This window comes from Oncorhynchus mykiss, chromosome 3, assembly GCF_057628025.1.
Source record: "Oncorhynchus mykiss isolate SJ-2025 chromosome 3, ASM5762802v1, whole genome shotgun sequence".
NCBI lineage: Eukaryota > Metazoa > Chordata > Actinopteri > Salmoniformes > Salmonidae > Oncorhynchus > Oncorhynchus mykiss.
Window position 1 is genome coordinate 33,183,630 of NC_143024.1, and position 25,203 is coordinate 33,208,832.

The window sequence follows — 25,203 nt, forward strand, 5'->3', positions numbered from 1 at the left end:
CATGGAGGACATGTCCTGAATGAGTTCCTCACAATGGGGCCCCCAGGCCTTTTGTTTAGGTTCTCAAAGGAACCCCTGACAAATCCCTCTTTTCGTTATTTCTCTTCCTCTTTCCGATAACATTATAGTTGTGTGGCACGTTCCGGTGAGTTTAACCCCTCTGCTGCCCATTATGATAAACCAACCGGGTTAGCTTTCCTTATGTGAAGGGTCTGAAGTCTGCACTCTTAGAGAAAAGGGTTCCAAAAGGTTTCTTCAGTTAGAACGTTTTTTAGGGGTTCAATCTCATCGTAACACCACGTGTTGTTGAGTTGATAATTAGCTGAGAGCATTTAGGAAAACAGAGAGTGACAAAGCCACTGAAGATGGACTACTTTGTCTGTGTTCACAACATCAGGAGATTAGTTTGTGACTAAAAGGCCACCGGCTGTGAAAAGCTGTTTGGTACCTGACCATTCTGCTTACTTAGCAGCACGACCAGAGTCACAGCCAGCAGCATAGACTGGTGCTCTGGTCTGGACACAGACAGACAGGCTGCCATTAAAATGTGTGGTATAAAATTAGGCACCATGCTAGGAACAGCTGGATGTTACAGAGGCGAAGTAACACTGGAACATTCACATTTTAGTCACACCTACACAATTGCAAATGCACCTATACTAATTAGCGTAGTGCACACACACACACATTCTTAGATGCACAAGGACACATGCAGGCGCAATTGCTTAAATACAGACTCACACTGAATACACTTGAGTTATGCTGAGGCAGCATGGAGAGCCCTGCAGTGTAACAATGGGATTAAAGACAGTCCCCAGGCTGTCAATCTCCTTGAGTGGGAGGGAGAGAGATACTATTCCTGAAAACACCACATTTACAATTCCTCATGCACCAGCTGTCCTCATTCAGTGAAACTTACTCTATGAAACAAAGTGCATGCTGCATATACAGTATGAGGAGACCTGAGTACGAGACAAGCATCTCACAGCTGTGGAATATCCAGAACGGTTGACAGTGTGAGATGAGCGAGAGTTAAAACAGTTCATATCCACACAGATTGCATCGGTTGGCGCTGATTTGTGTCTTTGGTTACAGAACAAAGAGAAGGAGCGGATGAAGGAGAGGGAGAAGGAGGCGCGGGAGCGGGAGGCGCGCTACAGCAACGGCCACCTCTTCACTTCCCTCACCGTGTCTGCCACCACCCTCTGTTCCGCCTGCAACAAGAGCATCACCGCTAAAGAGGCCCTCAGCTGCCCCAGTGAGTACCACACACACACACACTATTGTAGGCAGTACATACATTCACAAGGCCCAGACAAAAGCCTAATGTTATTAGCGACAACATTATTGGGGTATTGATGTATTGATGCATCACCAGATCAGGACCAACAGACATCTTGCCCCAGGGTTGTCATATTGAACTGTTAGGAAGATGACCTTTGTGTGTGTGTGTGTGTGTGTGAGAGAGGTTCGTGACTGTCTAGTGTGACTGTCTCTCTTTCTTCTTGGGAAGAGAAAGGGTGAACAAAAGAACAGCAGGAGGAAGCAGGAGAGAGAGATTGGGGCTAGGAAAAGAAGATTCAAACAATATGGGTGGAGAGAGAGAGAGGTGGGGTAGGACGTGTGGGTCAATAAAGATAAAGGTAGAAGAGACATATGAGCCAAAGAGATGGATCAAAAGAAGGAAATAACTGAGAAAAAGAGAGAAGGAAACAGAGAGAGTGTTTTTCTTTGCTTCCCTTCGTTCTCCCCTTCCTTCCCTCCCTCCCTTTGAGAATCAATCAGCTGTTGCCTTCTAGGAGAACCCTCTCCCTTCCCCTGCCCGGCCCAGACAATAGTGTTAGTGTGTGGGGAGCACAGATCAGACGGCCTGCCCCTCTCTCCACTGGCCTGGAGGAACAGCTGGGGGAGAAAGAGAGAAAGAAAGAGGGAGAGAGGGTGGAGTGGGAGAAGGCAGACTCCAGGGCAAACGGGGCAAACAAATAGAGGAAGATCCAGAGAGAAGGGTGGACAGATAAAGAGGGGGAAAGACAGGTACAAGGTGGAGGTAGAGGAGAACATATTGAGTGAAAAGACTCCTCAGGGGCCATCAGTTCTCAGGTCAAGAGAGACAGAGGGGAGGGAGAGAGAGATATTAGTTCACAAACAAGTGAGCCAGAAAGACAGAGTAGGAGACAAAGCTGTATAGATGATGCATGATGACATTGACAGACAGAGAGGAGTTTGCCTGAGATAGAGGAAGTCCATACTGTGAATTGTATTTTTGTTTTGCTTACCCCATTTTGAAATGAGCGTTATACAATGCAATAACACTACACTGCCCCCACAGCAGCAGCAAAGACAATTCAATTGACAGTCATAGTCGATTGACATTTGTATTTATCATTAAATCAATCCAAACGTACATTCCTAAAGGGAAAGAGGGATGCTTTTTGTCTTCTTATCAAGCCCTATTACCTATTTTGATTGAATATTGATGTATGGATGAAGTTTATTGTCCTTCAAGTTGAGGAAATAGTGGCTCCATCTTCGACCTCGTTACCTTGACCCCTACGGCTCTGAAGACCAGGTTCAAAGAGAAAGAGACAGAGAGAGACAGACAGACAGAGAAGGGGAGCACAGAGGGAGGGAAGGGGTACAGAGGGGCATGGGGGTGGGAGAGGGAAGGCTCTTGGCATGGGGTTTGATTACACATGTCTGCTGCCGAAGAGGGGGGGGGGGTTGTGTGCCCGTGTTTGTGTGTGTGAGTGTGAAAGAGAGAGAGTTCCGGTACTTGAGAATGAGAGAGACGGTGGGCACAGAGATTGCAGTTGGGAGTAAGAGGTACAACAGCTGTAGTTTAGATAGAACACAGGCTGATCATAGGCTATTGATTTGGGTTGGGGGCATAATTATATTCAGAGGGTCAGGTCTGGGTGTGTATTTGTGCGTATTGGGCTGAAGGGGGCATGAATTCATTATCATTGCAAATTACACTGGAGAGATGGAGAGAAAGGGGAAAAGAAAGAGAGCGGATGCCTAAGTAGGAGAGAGAACTGAGGTGTGAGGCTATTTCAGGTTGGGAATACCATTGTTGGCTTCTCAGTTCATATATTCACATTCTGAGCCAGTTAAGATATTTTCAGTCGAGAGTCTATTTGATTTAGATTAGATAAGAATTTAAATTGGTTTAGGCAGCATGCCTTGGGTCAGTCATAGTCAGTTTGTCTTGGAGGTTTATGTGAAACTTAACTAATATTTTTCACAGTTTTTACCTTTTATTAATTCCTGTGTTATTGTGTCACTGTCATCTCAGTTTGCTAATATGTTATAATCAGATGCAACACAACCATTAGACCTGTAAGACTCACTATAGAGATAGAGAATGACAAAGTAGCTATAGTGTAAATACAGTACAGAATGCAGGCTCAGGAGATTATACAGTAGGTCTATGATGAAGCCCACTGTCTGTTGAGAGAGGGGCTTTTCTCTTTGTTTGGTGGATGCCCCCCCCCCCCTCTTGCCCCAATACACAGCTGCTACCTCGCTCCCCGACTGTAATCTGGAAATAGTGCATCTGGCAGTTAGAGTGTGGGAGATTAACAAGCAATCTGCCACACTGACGTGTGTTAACACACACGTACGCACACATATGCATGCACACAGACGCACACACACTTGCGCGCATGCACGCACACATAGACAAACACACATAGGCAGTCAGGTCTGCACGGACGCACACACACAGACACAGTCCCAATCCCTCTTCCTCTCTGCGTCCACAGACATTAGTGGTCCCTAACAGTAATAATGATGGATGAGCTGAGGGTAACACAGTTATCCCACTCCAGTTTAACACAGTGGTCTGATAGGGAGCCATATTGCCTCAGAGACCCAGAGACGTTTTAATACGGGGTCATAACATTGTCCTACATCGGGATTGCTATCTGAGGTCCCCTTGTGAATTGGGGAGACATATGTTTAGGCTGGGTGCGGGGGAGTGTGTGTGTGTGTGTGTGTGCGTGCATGTGGAGTAGGTAGCACCGCCTGTTTTGGGAGAATCCATTGATTTCATGTCTGAGTGGATGTTTCCGGTTTGGAGTCACTAGGGAGGATTTCTCGTCAATGCTTTTACAATGTTGTCTATGTATTCAATCAATTAAGTACATCTTCTTGTTTTACATCAATGTTTGGCTTGAAATTGAATGAAGTCCACAGGTATATTTTTATTAATTGTTATTTATTTTAAATTCATTTCAGGGACCCTTTATTCCATTACTGCAGAGAAAGACATTTTGTTTTTGTTTTCATCAACATTTGGACTCATGTTTATTTCCTGCTTCACCTCTTATTGTTCTCTGCATGAACAGATAACTGACCAATAGGAGCCCTGCTTGGTGTCCAGCAGGGTGTAATTATTGTGTGTAGCCTCTGCGTAGCTCTGTGTCAGTACATGTGAGATTACCTCCTCAGACACAGATAAAGACTTAGATTAAGACGAACAGGCCATTGTTGTTTGGCTCATTTTGACGTAATCTGAGGGCCCTAGATTACACAAAATATTAAGAACCTTCCAACCTTCCGCCCTTTTGCCCTCACAACAGCCTCAAATTGTCAGGTCATGGACTCTACAAGATGTCAAAAGCGTTCCACAGGGATGTTGGCCCACATTAACTCCAATTCTTCCCACAGCTGTGTTAAATTGGCTGTATGTCCTTTGGGTGGTGGACCATTCTTGATGCACACGGGAAACTTTTGAGTGTGAAACCTTTGCAGTTCTTGACACAAACGGGTGCGCCTTAGTACCTACTGTTCCATACCCCATTCAAAGGCACTTAAATATTTTATCTTGCCCATTCACCCTCTGAATGGCACACACATACCCAATCTATGTCTCAATTGTCTCAGGGCTTAAAAATCCTTCATCTACACTGATTGAAGTGGGTTTAACAAGTGACATCAATAAGGGATCATAGCTTTCACCTGGACTCATCTGGTGAGTCCATGTCATGGAAAGAGCAGGTGTTCATAATGTTTTGTACACTCAGTGTACAGTATTATCATACAAATAAATATGATAATTAGCTAAAGACAAGTGAGCTGTAAATAATATAGTGTAATATGGAAGGGGCGATTCTAGGCAGTATTTTAAACCCCAAAGCATTTCTAGGTTGTAGATCCACACTGTAGATCCACATCTATAATAGTATGCCATGACTCTTGTTGGGTCTCCAGTCTAGTTTCCGAGCAGCGATGTTGAGCTTTAGGGGAAGGGTCTAACAGTACTTGGAGAAGGCAGCCATGTTGGTTTAGTGAGCAAGGGGCCTAGTTTGTTTGTTTTAGCATCGGAACATTATCTACTGGATGTGTTTGTCCTTCCGTAAGGAGTGGTGTGTGAGTAGCTTTGAGTATGTTTAAATCGTTTGTAGTGTGTGTGTGTGTGTGTGTGTAAGGGTCTGCATGTGTGAGAGTTTGAGCGATGAATGAGTCACAGTGTGCCTCTCATTCTGAGGTTTAAGTAGAAAGCATGTTAGCTGAGTCCATGCTCTGTAAAATGTTGGCTTTTATGGAGAACACACCCTGAAAATAGTGTATTTTTAGCCCTGTGTTCCCTCTCATATGCGTGGAAACTATTGGTTGAAAATAGGAACGGCACCAAGGAAATGCACCCCACCAAAGCAAAGCAACTTCTGACAAGTGTTTTGGCTGTATTTAGCCTGCTTTGGTAGCAAATGTGTAATTTGGGCAGAGACATGGGAAAGACTAAAGTAAAGGAATATGTAGAGTTTTATAAGGGAGATTCTGCTTTCTCTCTGTGTGTGTGTGTCTAGCTTTGGGCTGCTCTTACAACAAAGACAACCCTGTGTAGTGGGCAAGAACTCTCATAAACACTTCTATGTCGTTTCATATTGACACAACAACACTCCCAGGACTCAGAACACACACACACACACACACACCGATAACCTGCCTCAGACATCCCTTCAACCTCCCACCGCCATTCCAGGAGAGCTTCCTGTCAAGAAAACATGTACCAGGAAGTGGAGCCCCTCTAACAATGAAGAGAGAGTAAAGCTGGGGGAAGAGAGGAGGGGAGAAGGGGTGTTTTGAAACATAGGAGTGATTTAATAACAGTGATAACATTTTACTTGGTGTTGGAAAGCATAGGTTTCAAGGGTTATTTGTCACATGAAATTCGAGTCAGTGCCAGTATCAAATGTACAATGTGTCATTGATAACCCTATGTTGAACAGAAAGAGTTGGCACCTTTCATAAGCTTTCACCAGTCATGTGTATGACTCTGTAAGCAACGCATCGTGACCGTAATGACCAGTGCTCTAAAAATAGTCTCGTGATTTCATGAAGTTAGGTACCGTTCTTATCAACAGTGCATATGCAGATATTGTGGAGTGTCGGGGAAATTGATCTTTGTGTTTCTGTGTTGCAGCCTGCAATGTCACCATCCACAACCGCTGTCGAGACACACTGGCCAACTGTGCCAAGATGAAACAGAAGGTAAGAGAGGGGAGAGAGGGGAAAGGAAAGTTTTTTTTTTACTTATGAAAAGCAAAGTTGGGCCTTTATTCTTTGAGAAGTTGACTGTTGGATGAGACATTGGTCTGAACGTGTTTTCTCTGTGTGTTTTGCAGCAACAGAAGCTAGCCCTGGTGAGGAACAACTCCGCGCTGCAGAACGTAGCTCTAAGGACCAAAAGTCAGTATCTCTTTTCCTCAACAACTTCTATCTTATTTCCTCTCCTTCTTTCGCAATTAATGCCTCCTGTCTGCATGTGAATATAGTGGTGCTGCCCCCTGTTGGCTGGTCTATGCCACTGCCATATGGATGTAGTACTGACTGCATCATATGGATTTAAATCCTTTTGGACAGGAAAAGTTCAATTGAACCCCTTGTCTCTTTCTCCAGCCCCTATGATGAAGGAGCGGCCCAGCTCAGCCATCTACCCGTCCGACAGTCTCCGTCAGTCCCTGCTGGGCTCCCGCCGTGTCCGCTCTGGCCTCTCCCTCTCCAAGAGTGTCTCCACACAAAACCTTGCAGGGTGAGCAGGCTGCTGTGTAGAGTCATCAGTTGGTTTACATATATGCGAGTAGGGCGCTGATGTGAAGTTGTTTGAAACGTTGTGTAACTGTTGTGTTCAAAAATGTGTTTCCAGGAATCTGAATGACGACTCACCGTTGGGGCTGCGGAGGATCCTGTCTCAGTCCACAGACTCCCTGAACTTCAGAAACAGAGCCATGTCAATGGAGTCCCTCAACGACGAGGGGGAGGTGTACTATGCTGCCATGTTGGAGGAGCTGGAGAGGGAGGGGAAGGACTTTGAGGCTGACTCGTGGAGCCGGGCCGTAGACCCCTCCTACCTGCAGACGCACCGCAAAGACGTCATCAAGAGACAGGACGTCATCTATGGTGAGAACACCTCTCTTCCTCACTCTTTCTCTCACTTTCTCTCTCTCTCTCTCTCTCCCTCTCTCTTCTTCTCTCTCTATCTTGCTCTCGCTTTCTGTCACGCTCTCTCTTGCTCTCGCTTTCTGTTGCTCTCTCTCTCTCGCTATATTCCTTTCTATTCCTATCTCTTTCTCTCTCTCTATCCCTTTCTTCTCTCTGTCTCTGTGTGTGTGTGTTATGTAAAGGTACTGTGTCCATAACTCTGTCTGTTCTCCTCTCTGTGCCCCTCTCAGAGCTGATCCAGACAGAGTTCCACCACGTGAGAACCCTGCGGATCATGGAGGGGGTGTTCCGGCAGGGCATGCTGGACGAGGTACTGCTGGAGCCGGGCGTGGCGCACGCTGTCTTCCCCTGTCTGGAGCAGCTGATGGCGCTACACACGCACTTCCTTTCCCAGCTTATGACACGACGCACACACAGCCTGGCCCCCGGTAGCGGTACCAACTTCACTATCAACCAACTGGGGGATATACTGACTGAACAGGTAGGAAACACACTGGGCACACACACTCAGACGTAAGGACAGACACCCACACACACACATCCACAATCACACACACACATCCACAATCACACACACAGAACCCTAGACGCATGTACCAACTTTGCCATCCCTTAACATTAGAATGCATTCATACTAAACACCCAACGAACATATGCATAATCTAAACATATTATACACACATGCACAGACACACTGACTGAGTGGATACCCATTGTGTGTGTTCAGTTCTCAGGTCAGTGTGCAGATGAGATGAGGAAAGCCTATGCTGAGTTTTGCAGCCGCCACCCCAAAGCTGTGAAACTGTACAAGGAACTGCTGGCCAGAGACAAGAGGTTTCAGCACTTCATACGGGTGAGTGAGTGAGTGAGTGAGTGAGAGAGAGAGGGGTCACAGGGAGGGAGAAGAGTCAGAGGTACAGAGAAGGGGAGAAGGCCCAAGAGCATGCTTAAAATGTGTGCTGTGTGTGTGTGAGCTCAGCAGTCCGTGTCAGGAGGTGCCAGCTGAGGGGTGTCTCATGTCTTAGCTAGGAGGAGTGCTGAACAGATAACACTGAATGGTAGAAACAACTATCACATTGTAGATGTTCTATTCAAAAAGGAGTCATGAACAAGTTATTCCTGCTTTATTACCTAACTAACACTCGTCACAAGGCCTCAAAACCTTCATAAGTGTCCTAACTTTGTGGTCCAATCACGCCCCTATGGAATGCCCATGAATTAACATATCTTTACTGCCATTTACAGTGCCAGTCAAAAGTTTGGACACACCTACTCATTCAAGGGTTTTTCTTATTTTAAAAAAATACTATTTTCTACATTGTAGAATACAAGTGAAGACATCAAAACTATGAAATAACACATATGGAATCATGTAGTAACCAAAAAAGTGTTAAACAAATCTAAATATATTTTATATTTGAGATTCTCTAAAATGGGATTTCTCCTGGGCTTCAGCCCCTATCGATGAATCTATAACTTTCTTTCACTTTACACATTCAAATTAGTAGTGTTATTACATTTAATGCCAAAGTGGTAATTATAGTATATTATAAAACAAGGGTATGGAGCACAAATACTTGTTTTATGTCCAATTGAATTTTATTATATCAGTAAGGCACCTTGGGGCTTTGTTGGCCATGTACCACACCTCCTCGGGCCTTATTGCTTAATATATAGTAAGTGGTATTAAATCTCATCCATCCCATAATCAGAGGGTAAGCCGGGGGCCCCTGCTGCGTCGCCATGGCATCCAGGAGTGCATCCTGCTGGTGACTCAACGCATCACCAAATACCCTGTCCTCATCCAACGCATCCTGGACAACACCAAGGGTAAGACCTGACCCCAGAACAGCTATAGAAGCTTAGTGAGTATACTCACACAGCATAAAAGCTGAACACAGAACAGCCACTACAGCTCAGGGAGAAGACAAAAAAAATACAAGAACTGAATAATCACTACATACACAGCAGTAGAATAACCATAAACAACTTAAATGCTTTTGAATACAACTGACCTCAAGACACTCCTCATCATCATCATCCCCCAACAGGCAGTGAAGAGGAAGCCCAGTCCCTAGCCCAGTCCCTGTCTCTGATCCGGGACTTGTTGAGCTCTGTGGACCAGCAGGTGGCAGAGCTGGAGCGGACCCAGAGGCTCCAGGAGATCAGGGCCAGATTGGACCCCCGGGCCCAGGCGGAGGTCAGGGGAGGAGGGGTGTTCAGGGGAGGGGAGCTGCTCCGCAGGACTCTCCTCCACGAGGGCACGCTGCTGTGGAAGACGCAAGGATCCAGACTCAAAGGTAGGGAGGGAGTATGAGTGTGTGTATCTGAGAGAGAAAGAGGTAGAGGAAGAGAGATAAAGGGGGTATGATTGTTTGTGTATCTACAGAATACGTGTAGAGAAACGAGGGTGCACACTCTATGTATCTTTAACAATGTTCCACTCTGTGTGTCTATGTAGACGTGCAGGTCCTGCTGATGACAGACATTCTGGTGTTCATGCAAGAGAAAGACCAGAAGTATTTCTTCCCATGCATAGTAAGTCTGTCCCTCTCCTTTCCACTCATCTGACTCATCCTCCTCTCCTCTCTACTCATCTATTCTGCTTTCTGACTTTTGTTCAGCAGGTCCTCCATTGCTTCTGTCTTTGCCTTTGCACACATCTAACTTTATTTAGTCTTAGTGTTATATCACAGAGCTAACCTCTTCCCCCTTTTCTGTCTCTTTATATCTATCTCTCTCTCTCTTAGGACAAGCCTGCAGTGTTGTCTCTGAAGAACCTGATCGTGAGGGACATAGCCAATCAGGAGCGAGGGATGTTTCTGATCAGTGACTCCACCCCCCCAGAGATGTACGAGCTGCATGGCGCCTCACGAGATGACAGGAACAACTGGATGAGACTCATACAGCAGACAGTCAGCAGGTCAGCTACTGTAATACTTACAAACCTACTCAACTCATTCAGACCACTGCCGATTTCAATTTTGAGAATTCTCTATTATCCTTAATGGAATCCTAGGGGTCCTTCCTTATGCCCCGGCATTATCCTTATTCTGACCATACCTCACCTTCTCCTCACTCTCTCTCCCTCCCTCCAGCTGTCCGTCCAGAGAGGACTTCCCCCTGATAGAGACAGAGGACAAGGCCTTACTACGCCGACTCAGAGGTACAACCTCTTCTCCTCTCCTCACACTCCTCCACCCTTCTCTTTCTATATCAGTCCTGTGCTACACTTGTCTATTTATCTACCCTTTATAGACAACATCCTCAACGTTCTGAATATTCAGTTGTTTTAGACCTGAAGATGCATCTTACTGACTCAAATGTGTTTCTAGCTGACATCCAGCAGAAGGACAGGGAGGTGCTGGAGCTCCTCCAGGAGAGAGTGACTCTGTTCTCTGACCTGGCTGAGGTCACCGGTGGGGGTCAGGAGGTCACGCCCCCCACCAACTCTAGGAACATCTTCCGGGCCGACACCCCCTACGCACCCCAGGCGGAATACCTACTCACCGACGCCATCTCAGAGGGTAAGGGAATGTAGAATTTACCTTCATTCTAATTCTTGATCTCCGGTCAGTTTGACTTTTCACCACCTAATAGTGAGGTGAGAGGCTGGTGTAGGGTTGGATCATCCTAGGTCAGCGCCATAGAGGGTAAGGTGAGTGTTAGTACCGTCTTACAGAGAGGCAGGTATTAAATGAGACCTAACCCAGAGCTTAGCACTGCAGATAGAGAGGTGTAACTAAATAATGAGCACCCTATAAGAGTATGAGTATCAGCTAGTCATAGCCTCTCAGAAGTCAATCTGAGATCACTAGCGAAACCCCCGTTATTAACCCCTGGGTGTAGTGTTGTTCAGTTACTAGGACTATGTTACATTGTGGTATTACTGTGGCTATGCCTCTTTTTCTTTTTTAATTCCCTCTCCTTCCCTCCTTTCATCAGTTGACAGGCTGAGTGAGTTGCTGCTGGGCTCCAACATAGAGCTTCCCAAGTCCAACGGTAGCACCAACGGTACCAATGATGACCAGAACCACAAAGGGGCGCCAGTGAGCAGTGAGTGGTTTTGCTTTGTCTTTTATTTACCACTGGGAGATGGTGGAGGTTGGTTTCCACAGTGTTTCAGCTCTCACTTACCAATCAGCTCACTTTCTCTCTCCTTCTGCCCCCTCCTTTACAGATGGAGATTCGATCTCCGTCAACGGGACTCATGAAATGAAAGGAAGTCCAGCGTCCAAGGTGAGAGAGGATGACTGTGCCTTAGGGTTGGATAACATACACATAAGCCACAACTGTGACTGTAATACATAATCAGTTTATAATGACTTCATGTTTTGTGGGTGTTTCAGGACAGAAATGGTAACCAGCTACAGGACAGACCCCTAAATGAGGAGGTGTGTCAGAGGCTTGTGAACCTCAGTGCTCATCTCCACTCTCTACAGGTGAGGCTGAATGACCCACTGGAATCCATTTGAGGCATTTTGTATTGCATAGGTGGTCCTTCCCTTACACCCCAGCTCCAACCTAGATTCAAAACTCACTCTCTCTCCTTCCTCTCTCCCTCTCCCTCTCCCAGGCCGCCGTCATTCACCAAGACTCTGTCCTCGAGCTCCGCCTCCATGAGGGCACTGGCCCTGCCTCCTCAGGTTCCTCCACTCCCACCCCCACCCCCACTCCTCCAAACTCCTTCCCCAGGCTGTGCCGTTCCATGTCACGTGACACAGGTCTGGATGCGGGCATGGTGGCAGCCATGGGGGAGATGGCCATGCTCCAGAAGCAGCATGATCTGCTGCAGGAGGAGGTGGTGAGGCTGCGCCCCCTGGAGGCCAGGCTGAGGGACAGCGAGAGGACCAGGGCTCAGCTGGAGCAGCAGATCAGGGACAATAAGGGCAGGAGGGGAAGGAGGGGCAGGAGAGGCAGCAGAGTCAGCAACGAAGACATTGTGGTGGATGTTACAGCCTTAGAGCAGGTGAGCAAAGTAACATCTGGCAGAGGTTTGTGCATGTCAAGTGTGGGAGTTTGGGGTCGAGTGTGTTTGGGTTTAGGTAGACTTACAGTCCTCACCCCAAATGTCTGAATCACTAAGCCATTCAAGAAGCATTAGTGGTTGATCTGTAGGTGAGCTCAAACAGGATATGATGGCTTTTCTCCTTTACTAGGCTCCTGCTAAAAGAAGAGGAAGTGGTGATGGCGAGCCCAGCCCTGTCGCGCCATTGGCCTGTCAGGAACCAGTGGACCAATTGGACGGCGTACAGGAAGGCAGTGAGGAGGAGGAGTCGGAGGAAGAGGAAGAGGCGGATGTAGTGAAGGTTTCACCACGCTCTGACAGTCCAAGAGGTGAGTAATTGACCCACAGTGTGTATCTTTCCTGTATTGAGAGTAATTGGAAAATCTAAGGGAAAACAGTAATGCAGGCACTAGGGATGGAGGTGTGAGCATGCTGGTCTGGGCAGATGAGATGTAGTTGTTGTTTGTGTGCGTCAAAGTTGTTGTTTATATGTATAAGTTTGTATGTATGTGGAGTAAAAAATAATTCAGATGGAAGGAATGTCTAGGGCCACTAAGGTATTAGTCATTGGTAGGGTGTAATCAGTTGAATAAAGAGGTCTATGATTCGATAACTTTGGAATTGGCCAAATCCATGGAATCCCCAAAAAATCCCTATGGTGTCCATGACAACTAATCTTTACACATTTCTGACCTTTAACCGTATCACACCTAGTTTACCATGTCACACACACATACTTATGTTCTTTCAGCTCTGCCATATTTCTCACTCTCTACCTCTGCATGTTGAAGGTGTGTCTCCACGTCATATCTCTAGCATATCTCAGCTGTTTCTAGAGCAGACAGAGTTTTGTGCACCATGTCCTGCCCTCCCTCTATCTCTCTGCCCTCCCTCTATCTCTCTGCTCTCCCTCAATCTCTCTGCCCTCCCTCTATCTCTCTGCCCTCCCTCTATCTCTCTGCCCTCCCTCTATCTCTCTGCCCTCCCTCTATCTCTCTGCTCGCTCTTAATGGCTGCTTGTTGATAGTCAATAATAGCGCTCTGTCCTCTCCACTCTTTACTTTTCCACACTTTTCATACATTTTCATACAACTTTGATCGTACAGTATATGGTAGGTTTAGAGGCGACATTAAGAGTGTTGAGAGACAGTCACTGTTTTTTATGCCCTTCTTACTCACTTAATCAATGCACCTCTCCCCATTCGTTCTTTCTGTGTGCTTAAAGGGTGGATACCTCTGACAATATTTAACTCCCTCTGTCCACAGTCCTTACTGTATCAGTCACTGTCTGGTAACTCAGTGTACATAACAGTACTCCTCCAGTCGCATCTCGATTGGAACCTCTATTTACATTACTGAGCTAGCTAGTCCTGTTTTGATCAACACATTATTCAAACATTATCAAACATATTAATAACATGTTTATTCATATCAATAACCTTCAATGACCTCCTCAGATCTCCAGGATATCCCGGAGGAGAGCGAGTGCGGACCGGAAGCTCAGGAATCCAAAGGCTGATTCCGAGTTAACATTGACCTCAAACTGGATACGCAAACCAGAAAACAGGACTTGAGAGCTGGACCAACATATTCTCAACCTCCAACCAACCAGACCTGATAGAACTTATCTTCAGTGATTCCATCTATTTGTCTTTCTTTGGCATAGAAAGCCTACCCAGGAATTGTGTATTGTATCATGGTATAGGTTAGTTCGGAGATGTTATATGTTTTTCTAATGTTATGTTAAAAGCTTCATCCTCGGGATTGAACCCATTTTTCCAATCCCACTCTTCGTTTCTTCTTTCCCTTTTCAAAACAAGGATGACTAATAACAGAGAGGGATTGGGGGTGAAGAGGAGGAGTTGTTCGTAACAACAATGGAATTCTAATGGTGGACTGTTGATCTATAGGTGTCTGCTGATACCAGTTGGAACTATTCTGTACTGTAACTGCCTGTCATTGTTGTACATTTAGTGTCACCTCTCTACAGACCTGGTTTGTCTGTGGTGGTGGAGCTGACTGATTTGAAACTGAACTTAGACCAGTAAAGGAGGGCGGGACAGGAAAAGGGGGAGGGCGGGACAGAAAAGGGGGAGGGCGGGACAGAAAAGGAGGGTGTACATATGCTCTATATCATTGTTTAAAAAATGTGTGGGTATTAATCAACTCTCACCCTCACTCCTTGAACACAAACACTTGAAAACTATTGTGCTTTTCATAAACCAAATTGTTTCTTTTTTCTAGGAAGACATCAGTAGTGAGCCACCATGAGGGGTTTTATACTGAATATTTTATAAAAATGGGGAGGGGAGGTTGCAATGAACTGTTCTGACTTTTGGAGGATACACACAGAAGAACCACACTGAACCAAAAAACAACATAATTGACATATTAATTAGGATAAAGAATTGCATCCTTAGAATAAGGATTGACTAATCTGACTTGACTGTACCTGGGATATTTTCACCTCTATTATAATCTTCAGTTGTATGTTTCATACATGAACTACTAAATTGAACTACTAAAACGTGGTTTACACTGTACTTAATCGTGAGTTCAGATTTGCCGGTGGAATTGACTTTGATCGTCTCTAATGTATTTCACCCATATGGTTTTTAGGATGATAAACTGTTGCTACCAGCCAACTCCACCAGCAACATTGACACCAACCAAAACCTCCTTTAACAAAAAGTGCAACATTTTTCTGACTGTCTTTGAGCTCACCCCTTAACCATGAAGCGACTGTATTATGTAGGAATGTAAATTATTTGACTGGATTCAAAGGGTGTTTCCTTGTTTGAACTACATAAAAAAAAAAACGTTTTTTTCTTCTTTATATGTTACATATATTCTATAAGAAGTATTTGTATAAATATTTGATCTGTTCTGAAAAAAGAAAATGACTTTTTAACGTTAATATTGTAATTTTGTCTTTTTATTATTTTTATTTGACTTACAATTATTTTAATTTTGTGTGCTGTTTATAAATCTTACAGAAATCTAGTGTCTTGGAAGTTGTTCTTGGCGCGCGTGTGTGCGTGCGTGCGTGTGTGTGTGTTTGTTTGGAGAGGGTCGCCATCTGACAGGTGTGCAACATTCCGTGTGTGTGTGACAGTGTGTCTGATATCCAACTTTCCACTAGAAAGTACTGGATACACAAGTGATTTTATTATAGCTCCATCTATCTTACCATGTATTGGTTTTACTCCAGGTTTTATCCATTTCCTATCAGATCGGTGAACTGAACTAATGGCCAGGTAGGCTTATTGCACTTAAGGAAAGACCACAGAAATGTCACATGTGAACACATGAATGTGTTCCAAAAACACATGCTTTCATGTGATCTTATGTGAAGTTAATGTGATGACAACATGTGATAACATGAAACTACCCATGTGAAAACGTGATCATATGTGAAGTGTTCCAAAAACACGTTTTCACATTTGAAATGGAATGTGAAATCATGTGATTTTCCACATGTGAAATCATGTGAGTTTTTTTTGTAAGGGAGTCCATAGCCAGGAATTTCTACAGCCAAGATAGCCTACCTATCAATAGAGACACGCCCATGGTTATAAAATAAATGAGCGAGTGCTTCAAGTCCAGCATAGCCATATCCTATCTGTCCGGCAGCAGCCACACCCTGTTGTCTTAGAAATAGACTAAAACGTCAAGTCATTTCAGAGACCTCTCCTGTCAAGCGGATACGAAACGGGACTATCAGGTGTGTTTCATTTCATTATGCTGTATAATGGCATACATTGTTGGGGAAATATATATTTTTTAACAATATAAATCTTTGATTTCTGCAGTTCGTAATTGTGTTTAATTTTGGTAAACCACAAAAAAAATGGTTTCCCTGCGTTTTTTCACATGGAGGAATCTCAGGAATTAGTGGTGGGCTAGACTGTTGTGGGCAACATCACCAGAGACGAGAGGAATTTAGTCTGTAGAGTCAGGTCGGGGGACTATTTTCTTGCACTGGCCAGATGTTGAGTTTTGTGATACGCAAGCAGAAATGACACAACGCCGACATTTAATTTGTATAGAAGAGTATTAGGTCCAAGTGAAGAAAACAAAGAGCAATGGGTTGCGTTACTTGGATTATATTTGTTTTGCAAGCTAGTACTTTAAAAAAAAGTTGTAAAAAATATTTATAGAATAGTGGCAAAATTTCGTGAATAAAGTGGCAATATTTATAGAATAACGTCGCAGTTGTATTTCAAGATTAATGTAGGGGATTTGGTTAAGTGCGGTGGGTTTGGTGTAGAGGCATGCAGGTGTGTGTGTGGGCGGTAAAAAGTCGGGGCAAAACAAACAAATGGCCATCAATTTAATTATAATGCACTGGTTCAAACAGGCGTCACTGTCACACTCGTATCAATCTAATGATCTAATAACTCGCACGAACAAGCACGCACACACACACGCCAAGTATCCCTCTGCCTCTTTCAGACTATGCATACACTTCAGAATCCATGGTGCGTTATGAGAAACAAAACAACTTTCTTGGCACTGTCACTAAACGCGAAGAGAACTGGGGTTGAGTCCCTATAGTCTGCTCTCCGAATTCGCTACGTTCTGCTGCGTAGCCTAGGGGAAAACCTTGCAAAAATCTGTGCATAATGGAAACTATTAACGACTTTATCCATGGTGCTTTACTAATGGTACTATTTCCTCCTTATGACAACCATATTTCTAACGATAAGCTAGTAGGCTACAGTATCACACTCAATAAAACGAATTGTATTGGGATCCTGGGTATCGGGGGCTATGCGTGTGTCTGTGTCCAATATCAAACTGCTCTCCAAATTCGCTACAACACCGCTATTTCCAGCAAACTATAAATCTATAGCGGCCCATTAGAGTACCGTAATCTTATAGTGGGCAAGTGAAAGTAAATGATAGGCCTATCCAACGGCTGCGGGAGGAATGGACAATGAAGCCAAGGTTTTACGCAAGTGTCTGTGGGAGGAGGCAACTCAAGGACATCTCATGCATGTGCAACGGATGTGAAACGGCTGGAGGTGCGTGGTGCGCGCTAAATAGCGTTTCAAATCGGTGACGTCACTTGCTCAGAGACCTTGAAGTAGTGGTTCCCCTTGAGTGATGGGAGCGATGCTTCCTGTTGTTGATGAGTGCAGAGGGTCCCTGGTTCACGCCCGGGTATGGCCGAGGGGACGGTCTAAAGTTATACTGTTACACATGCAAACCAGCTAATATGAGGCACTGTTTGAATAAATTCATGGTTGGATTCTTCCTTTCTAGAAATAGTCATTTATCTAAATATAGGCCTATTAGATACATTATAATAGGCTATATAGAAATAATCACTGATCTGACATTACTTGTTTGGTAGCCTAGCATAATATCTCCTTTCACTATCCATCTATCCGTGATGTTTTCAATTATGGGAGGAATGAAGAATGCATATCCCAAAACAGAGACATCATCTCCGTTATAGGGTATTTGTCTCAGCTATACCGCCAATTTAGGCTACAACTTGTTCACTTTATAGAGGCTAGAGGCTAGACCTGTTGGTTGTTAGATTATAATAATGGAACGTAAAATTACTGTCGCAGACGGGGCTTTACCCAAAACTCTGCCCCGTTGCTATGCACGGTCCATGACAGGGGTTTGGCCTACTTATAATAAATAATATGTTTTTTATGTGCAAAAAAGAAAGGATTTCCTTGTTACTAAAGCCAATTCTAAAGTATAGTTTCACCAGGTCATCTAACTGCGGGCAATTCAATGGTGGCACGCACAGCAACAGGGAGTCACTGAGACATTATTCTCAAAATATTGCCAATTAATTTTCGAAATTTAATTTCGACTTTATTCTCGAAATATTGCCATTTTATTCTCGAAATATTCCACTTAAAAAAAATACTATAGTAAAAAAAAATAATAATACAAGTATCACCAGTTCTCTTCACTTATTCCTAATACTCTTCCGTACGTTTGCGACACTAGAGGGCAATGAAGTAAAGTATATTGGATGGACTTCACCGACCATTGTGGCCCTGTTCAAAAACTCTTTCTATTTCCTCCCTCCTTTCCTTTGGTAATCATTGATTTGTTTGTGAATTGATACATGAAGACAATATTTATATTGCATAAAATATCTAATGTCTGTAGTTTGGGTACCTGATTTATCAATGGTAAATGTATCAATGCAGAGTTGGACAACTGGACTGCGGGACAGTGGATTCGCATTGATACGTGAATCTGAATTTTGTTATCATGGCATCATGAATAAATCCCTGCTAATGTGGCCGATGTGAAATGGCTAGCTAGTTACCGGTGGTGCACGCTAATAGTGTTTCAGTCGGTGACGTCACTAGCTCTGAGACCTAGAAGTAGTTGTTCCGCCTCTTTTGTGGTTCTTAAAATAAAGTGGTGACCCTAACTGAGGGGACGGACTAAAGTTGAACTGTTACACTAACAACCAATCTGCATCAGGATTCAAACAACCTGTTTTATTATATATAATTTCACATTTGAAATATTTGTATACATATTTTATATACAGTTGAAGTCGGAAGTTTACATACACTTAGGTTGGAGTCATTAGAACTCGTTTTTCACTCCACAAATTTCTTGTTAACAAACTATAGTTTTGGCAAGTCGGTTAAGACATCTACTTTGTGCATGACACATGTCATTTTTCCAACAATTGTTTACAGATGATTTACAGTTAACTGATTATTTCACTTATATTTCACTGTATCACAATTCCAGTGGGTCAGAAGTTTACATACACTAAGTTGACTGTGCCTTCAAACAGCTTGGACAATTCCAGAAAATTATGTAATGGCTTTAGAAGCTACTGATAGGCTAACTGACAACATTTGAGTCAATTGGAGGTGTACCTGTGGATGTATTTTAAAGCCTACCTTCAAACTCAGTTCCTCTTTGCTTGACATCATGGGAAAATCAAAAGTAATCAGCCAAGACCTCAGAAAAACAATTGTAGACCTCCACAAGTCTGGTTCATCCTTGGGAGCAATTTCCAAACGTCTGAAGGTACCACGTTCATCTGTACAAGCAATAGTACACAAGTATAAACACCATGAGACCACGCAGCCCTCGTACCGCTCAGGATGGAGACGAGTTCTGTCTTCTAGAGATGAACGTACTTTGGTGCGAAAAGTGCAAATCAATCCCAGAACAACAGCAAAGGACCTTGTGAAGATGCTGGAGGAAACAGGTACAAAGTATCTATATCCACAGTATAACGAGTCCTATATCGACATAACCTGAAAGGCTGCTCAGCAAGGAAGAAGCCACTGCTCCAAAACCGCCATAAAAAAGCCAGAGTACGTTTTGCACATGGGGACAAAGATTGTACTTTTTGGAAAAATGTCCTTTGGTCTGATGAAACAAAAATAGAACTGTTTGGCCATAATGACCATCGTTATGTTCGGAGGAAAAAGGGGAAGGCTTGCAAGCCGAAGAACACCATCCCAACCATGAAGCACGAGGGTGGAAGCATCATGTTGTGTGGGTGCTTTGCTGCAGGAGGGACTGGTGCACTTCACAAAATAGATGGCATCATGAGGTAGGAAAATTAGGTGGAAATATTGAAGCAACATCTCAAGACATCAGTCAGGAAGTTAAAGCTTGGTCGCAAATGGGTCTTCCAAATAGACAATGACCCCAAGCATACTTCCAAAGTTGTGGCAAAATGGCTCAAGGACAACAAAGTCAAGGTATTGGAGTGGCCATCACAAAGCCCTGACCTCAATTCTATAGAACATTTGTGGCCAGAACTGAAAAAGCATATGCGAGCAAGGAGGCCTACAAACCTGACTCAGTTACACTAGCTCTGTCAGGAGGAATGGGCCAAAATTCACCCAACTTACTGTGGGAAGCTTGTGGAAGGCTACACAAAAAAATTGACCCAAGTTAAACAATTTAAAAGGCCTTCTACCAAATACTAATTGAGTGTATGTCAACTTCTGACCCACTGGGAATGTGATGAAAGAAATAAAAGCTGAAATAAATCATTCTCTCTTCTATTATTCTGACATGTCACATTCTTAAAATAAAGTGGTGATCCTAACTGACCTAAAACAGGGAATCTTTACTGGGATTAAATGTCAGGAATTGTGAAAAACTGAGTTTAAATGTATTAAATGTAAACCTCCGACTTCAACTGTATATATTACATGTCAAATAACCCCAACACTAATTATGCCTAATCTCAATTTTAGTTACTCTGTCACTCCCATCATGGAAGCTCTGCTGAAGTCTATGTATAATACCTCTCCCAAAGCAAATGTAAGTGAACCAACATCTCCTTAGTCTGAAGAAACTTTCTCCTCATCTCCTCTCCTTCATCTGCACTAAACTAAAAAGATAGAATGGCTAAACGCAACATGACGGAACCTAGACAGTAAATGTCAGTGATAGAGGTTTACTGTAGTGACTCAGTGACACCACCCCTCTCTCCCCTGTCTTGTCCAGTCTCATGCGATGTGGTGGGGTACACTGGGCACTGTGCGACCCTTCCCCAACTTCAACTCAGAGAAGGATGCCCACGAAATTCAAACTGCCTTGGAGAGCAAAGGTACTATTCAAGGATGGAATGTCCGCTAATGAAGTAAATCACTACCATAGCTCATTGAAAACAATTTGTTGCCTAAGAAATTCATCAATCTGATAGTGTGAATGTTTGAAGTAGTTAATATTATACATACATATTGGATGAGGCATTCAAAATATGTGTGTGTGTGTGAATGTATTAGCCAGTGACGTGAACACTCTGGTGAGAATCTTGACCAATCGAAACAATGCTCAGAGACAGAGCATCGCGGAGTCCTACCATAACCTCACACAGAAGGTAACTATCACTACTGTTTGAAACACTATGTGGATCTGTCAGCCTAACACTTGTGGATCTGTCAGCCTACCTATTGACTACTTTTACATCTATAAGGGGACTGTGGGAAGGGATGTGATATATGGCATTGGAACCCAGCCCAACAGTCTCTATCTACCCCTCCTCTGTAGGAGTTGTGTCCTGCCCTGAAGAAAGCTCTGTCAGGGGGGCTGGAGCAACTCATGCTGGGGCTGATGATGACCCCCTCTCAGTTTGACGCCCATCGCCTCAGACAGTCCATGGAGGTGAGAGCAGATCACCTGTTATTTCAATGATCATTGTAATAAACATGTAATATATGTTAATTGTATTTTTAGGTGTGTAATTGCTGTATGTACAGTAATGTGGTTTGAATGAATGTGTGGGTCTTTGTGTATGGTGTGTGTGTCAATGAATCAGTGTTGTAGTACTCAAGCCCAGGACTCGGACTTGACTCAGACTCAAGTCACGATTTTCATGACTCGTGACTCAACTCGAACTCGACCAGTGGTGACTTGGACTTGGCCAGTTGTGACTTTGTTGTCAGAAAATCTCTCATTTGCATAATTTAACAACATCAAATGTTAGATAGCTGTATTATCTATTTAGCCTTACAAATGTGCAACACTGTAATGATATTTAACTTTAAAAAATGGTTTGACAGCTACTGTTAGCACACCAAGTGACTCGTGACTCGAGTATAAAGGACTTAGACTTCGACTCGGACTCGAACACTAGGGATTTGGGACTTCACTTGGACTCAAGATTTAGTGACTTGGCTACATCACTGGAACGAATCACTTTAAATGTGTAATTGTTTGCTTCAGGGTATTGGTACAGACGAAGAGAGTCTATTGGCTGTGTTGTGTACCAAATCACCACAGCAGCTTAAAGATGCCACTATTGCCTACAAACAGGGTGAGAATTACTGTCTTTGAGTAACACACATGCACTCTTGCAAATATTTGCATAAACACACACACACACACACACACACACACACACACACACACACACACACACACACACACACACACACACACACATACGCATGCACATACACGTATACACACACACACACAGAGTTCCCTACTGTAGTCTTATTCTGCTTTGTTAACAGAGTTTGGACGTTACTTGGAGAATGATCTTATCAGTGAGACTAGTAAAGACTTCACTAAGCTGGTACTGGCCATACTCAAGGTACTGCCACTCTTCTTTTAGCAGATTCTCGTTCCGGTCTTAGACTTGGTTGTCTCAATATTGCAATCTACGTAGAGTTCACTAAGAAAAAAAAGGTGCTATCTAGAACCTAAATGGGTTCTTCGGCTGTCCCCATAGGAGAACCGTTTGAAGAACCCTTTTTGGTTCCATGTAGAACACTTTCAGTTCCAGGTAGAACCCTTTCCACAGAGGGTTTTTACATGAAACTCAAAAAGGGTTCTACCTACAACCAAAAGGGTTCTCTTCTGGGGACAGCCGAAAAACCCCTTTGGAACCCTTTTTTTCTAAGAGGGGATGCTATATAGGCATAGTAAGTTAGAGTGCCGTGTCAAGTTTTCACCCCCCTGCACAGAGTAAGCTGTATAGTTCAGTCAGTGAAAAATAATGTCCTAATTTGAACTAATTGAAAGGTGCCATTTGTGCTTCAATACCAACAGAAGGAGGAGCTGAATTCAAAGGAGATGGTTGATTATCAGCTCATTGACCAGGATGTTAAGGTGAGTGTTCTTCTTCAAAGCCCCAAATTACCTCCAGAAAGTTCCTCCAATTAGGCAGTACTCTTGATATCCTTTGTGTGTGTGTGTGTTTGTGTGTGTAGGCTCTAAATGATGCTGTGAATGGTAAGAAAAAGGACCCAGCCCCCTGGATTCAGGTGTTAACTACGAGAGACTCAAACCATCTCAACAGAGGTAACAAACAAATCTCTCTTTTATCCGTTCGCTGTCTCTCTTCCTAGCCCTAGTATGGCTGTAGCCTCCATTACCACCCTCCACACTCTCTATCTCTCAGTGCTATCCAGGTTGGAGGATCTGAGAGGGGAAACTGTGGATAAAACAGTACAGAGTCACTTCTCTGGGGACCTGAGGCTTGGCTTCCGCACTCTGGGTAAGACATAGCCTTGTTCAATTATTTTGTTGTTTGTTTGTATTTTACCTTTATTTAACTAGGCAAGTCAGTCAAATTCTTATTTTCAATGACGGCCTAGGAACAGTTGGTTAACTTCCTTGTTCAGGGGCAGAACGACAGATTTTTACCTTGTCAGCTCGGGGAGTCGATCTTGCAACCTTTCAGTTACTAGTCCAACTCTCTAACCATTAGGTTACCTGCCACCCCACAATTGCTCTGTGCTAGACTAACTTTCAACTTCTTCAAATGCTCATGTGTGTTTGTGACAGTATGACAAACATTAATTAACAGTATTTATTGATTCTTTCCATCTGTAGTTGGCTCCATCCCAAGCATTCCTTTGTTCCTGGCCCAGCGGCTACAGAGCAACATTAAGGTAAGTTTAATTTCATATGATGGTCTACTCCACATTCTGTTACTATGACTACTCCAGACTCACACTGGCTACATGACTATTCGTGTTGTGCTGTGAGGTGTAGTTGGCAAGTGTAGTGGGCATTGCAGTGCCTTTGTGTCAGGTCTTGAGGCAGAGTCTTCTGTAAACCAGGTTCATTCAAATTGTGTATGTTTATTGTGTATGTGTCCTGCAGAAAGGCAGTTTAGTGCAGGGGATTCTTATCAGCCACAGTGAAGAGGACCTCCTCTGTGTGAGAATCGAGTATCGCAAACTGACCAACATTTCACTCTACTCTACATTGCAGGTGAAAACATATGCACCCACACCAATACATTGAATACTCATTCTGGAAGGTTTGTAGTTTGTAACTCTGTCATAACTACGTCCCACTCTCTCACACCCACAGAAAGAATACAAAGGGGAGATGCAGCAGGCTCTCCTAGCCTTGTGTCGATCTGAAGACCTGTAAAGGAAGAATTCCTTTTAACCTACACACAGTATTGTCACACTGGTATAATGGGATCGGAAGACAGGTGCAGGAATGCGTAATAGGGTTTTTTATTTATCCAAATTACAGCGTGCCATGTACAGGCACGGCGACGGCGACCAAACAAACACTATACAAAACACAGGGTTGAGACCCAAACAAAAGAGCGAGGAGTACCTTGAATAAAGACACAATCACACAATGATTATCACACGGGACGAGACCCGTAATCATCTGCACAATATACGTGGCACGAAATCCAAAACAACACAGCACAGGTACTCACACGACCAACGGACATTGGAACAATAAACGACAGGACAATGGTGAACAAAGGGCACACTTATACAATTACTAATCAACTGGGAATAGTGACCAGGTGTGCGTAATGACAGTTCTGGAGGGATCTGTGACAAGTACATATTATTTCCGTTGTTGTAACCTAATAACTGGTATTGTGTCACTCCATTAAACAATTGACATGTCTTTGATATTTCAACACATTTTGCCATAATTTGACCAAGTCTATTACACCCATAGTGCTAACTATTATGAAGTGGTAATTTGCCTTAAAGTAAACGAATTTCAAACATCTCACACCTTTGTTTCTACTTCTATGAATATCATCTAGTGTGTGTGCGAGTTGGTGGGGAACAGGGCCCAGGCGCTTCATATTCTAAGTGTCTCTCTCCCTCTGTTTGTCCTAATCCCAGGTCAATGTCAGCCAGGAAGTATTAATATACCTCAAGCATCTCATAGTTAGCATCTCAGACTCCCCTCCCCACCATTACCCACCCTCCCACCATGACCAAGGGCTGGCTGGGCCTATGGATTGTCAATCAGTAAAAATAGAAGCACTTTCATCCTATGGC

The 25,203-nt window shown here is 43.8% G+C and overlaps 2 protein-coding genes across 6 annotated transcripts in view; both read left to right on the forward strand.

Annotated features, from left to right (window-relative positions):
* The window catches only part of arhgef2 (rho/rac guanine nucleotide exchange factor (GEF) 2), a 54,961-nt gene extending 39,508 nt beyond the window's left edge, over nt 1-15,453 (forward strand). For all 5 annotated transcript variants that reach the window (XM_090228778.1, XM_090228788.1, XM_036971927.2 and 2 more), the window contains 19 exons: nt 1,096-1,258; nt 6,428-6,495; nt 6,630-6,693; nt 6,904-7,036; nt 7,151-7,404; nt 7,677-7,927; nt 8,174-8,299; nt 9,159-9,276; nt 9,498-9,746; nt 9,908-9,984; nt 10,197-10,369; nt 10,545-10,612; nt 10,782-10,973; nt 11,392-11,502; nt 11,627-11,685; nt 11,796-11,888; nt 12,023-12,415; nt 12,606-12,783; nt 13,912-15,453. In XM_090228778.1, coding sequence (XP_090084904.1) covers nt 1,096-1,258; nt 6,428-6,495; nt 6,630-6,693; nt 6,904-7,036; nt 7,151-7,404; nt 7,677-7,927; nt 8,174-8,299; nt 9,159-9,276; nt 9,498-9,746; nt 9,908-9,984; nt 10,197-10,369; nt 10,545-10,612; nt 10,782-10,973; nt 11,392-11,502; nt 11,627-11,685; nt 11,796-11,888; nt 12,023-12,415; nt 12,606-12,783; nt 13,912-13,973 — 2,832 coding nt within the window. In that variant the 3' untranslated portion in view covers nt 13,974-15,453. The remainder of the gene's footprint in view (nt 1-1,095; nt 1,259-6,427; nt 6,496-6,629; nt 6,694-6,903; nt 7,037-7,150; nt 7,405-7,676; nt 7,928-8,173; nt 8,300-9,158; nt 9,277-9,497; nt 9,747-9,907; nt 9,985-10,196; nt 10,370-10,544; nt 10,613-10,781; nt 10,974-11,391; nt 11,503-11,626; nt 11,686-11,795; nt 11,889-12,022; nt 12,416-12,605; nt 12,784-13,911) is intronic.
* A 488-nt stretch (nt 15,454-15,941) lies between these two features.
* LOC110513614 (annexin A2) lies at nt 15,942-24,928 on the forward strand. Its single transcript, XM_021593387.3, has 13 exons — nt 15,942-16,178; nt 20,674-20,740; nt 20,927-21,029; nt 21,208-21,302; nt 21,473-21,586; nt 22,148-22,238; nt 22,441-22,520; nt 22,979-23,038; nt 23,140-23,230; nt 23,331-23,426; nt 23,765-23,823; nt 24,038-24,148; nt 24,251-24,928. Exons 2-13 carry the CDS (start codon nt 20,693-20,695, stop codon nt 24,311-24,313), a joined length of 1,011 nt encoding a protein of 336 aa, XP_021449062.3. The 5' UTR covers nt 15,942-16,178; nt 20,674-20,692; the 3' UTR covers nt 24,314-24,928.
* Nucleotides 24,929-25,203: the final 275 nt, after the last annotated feature.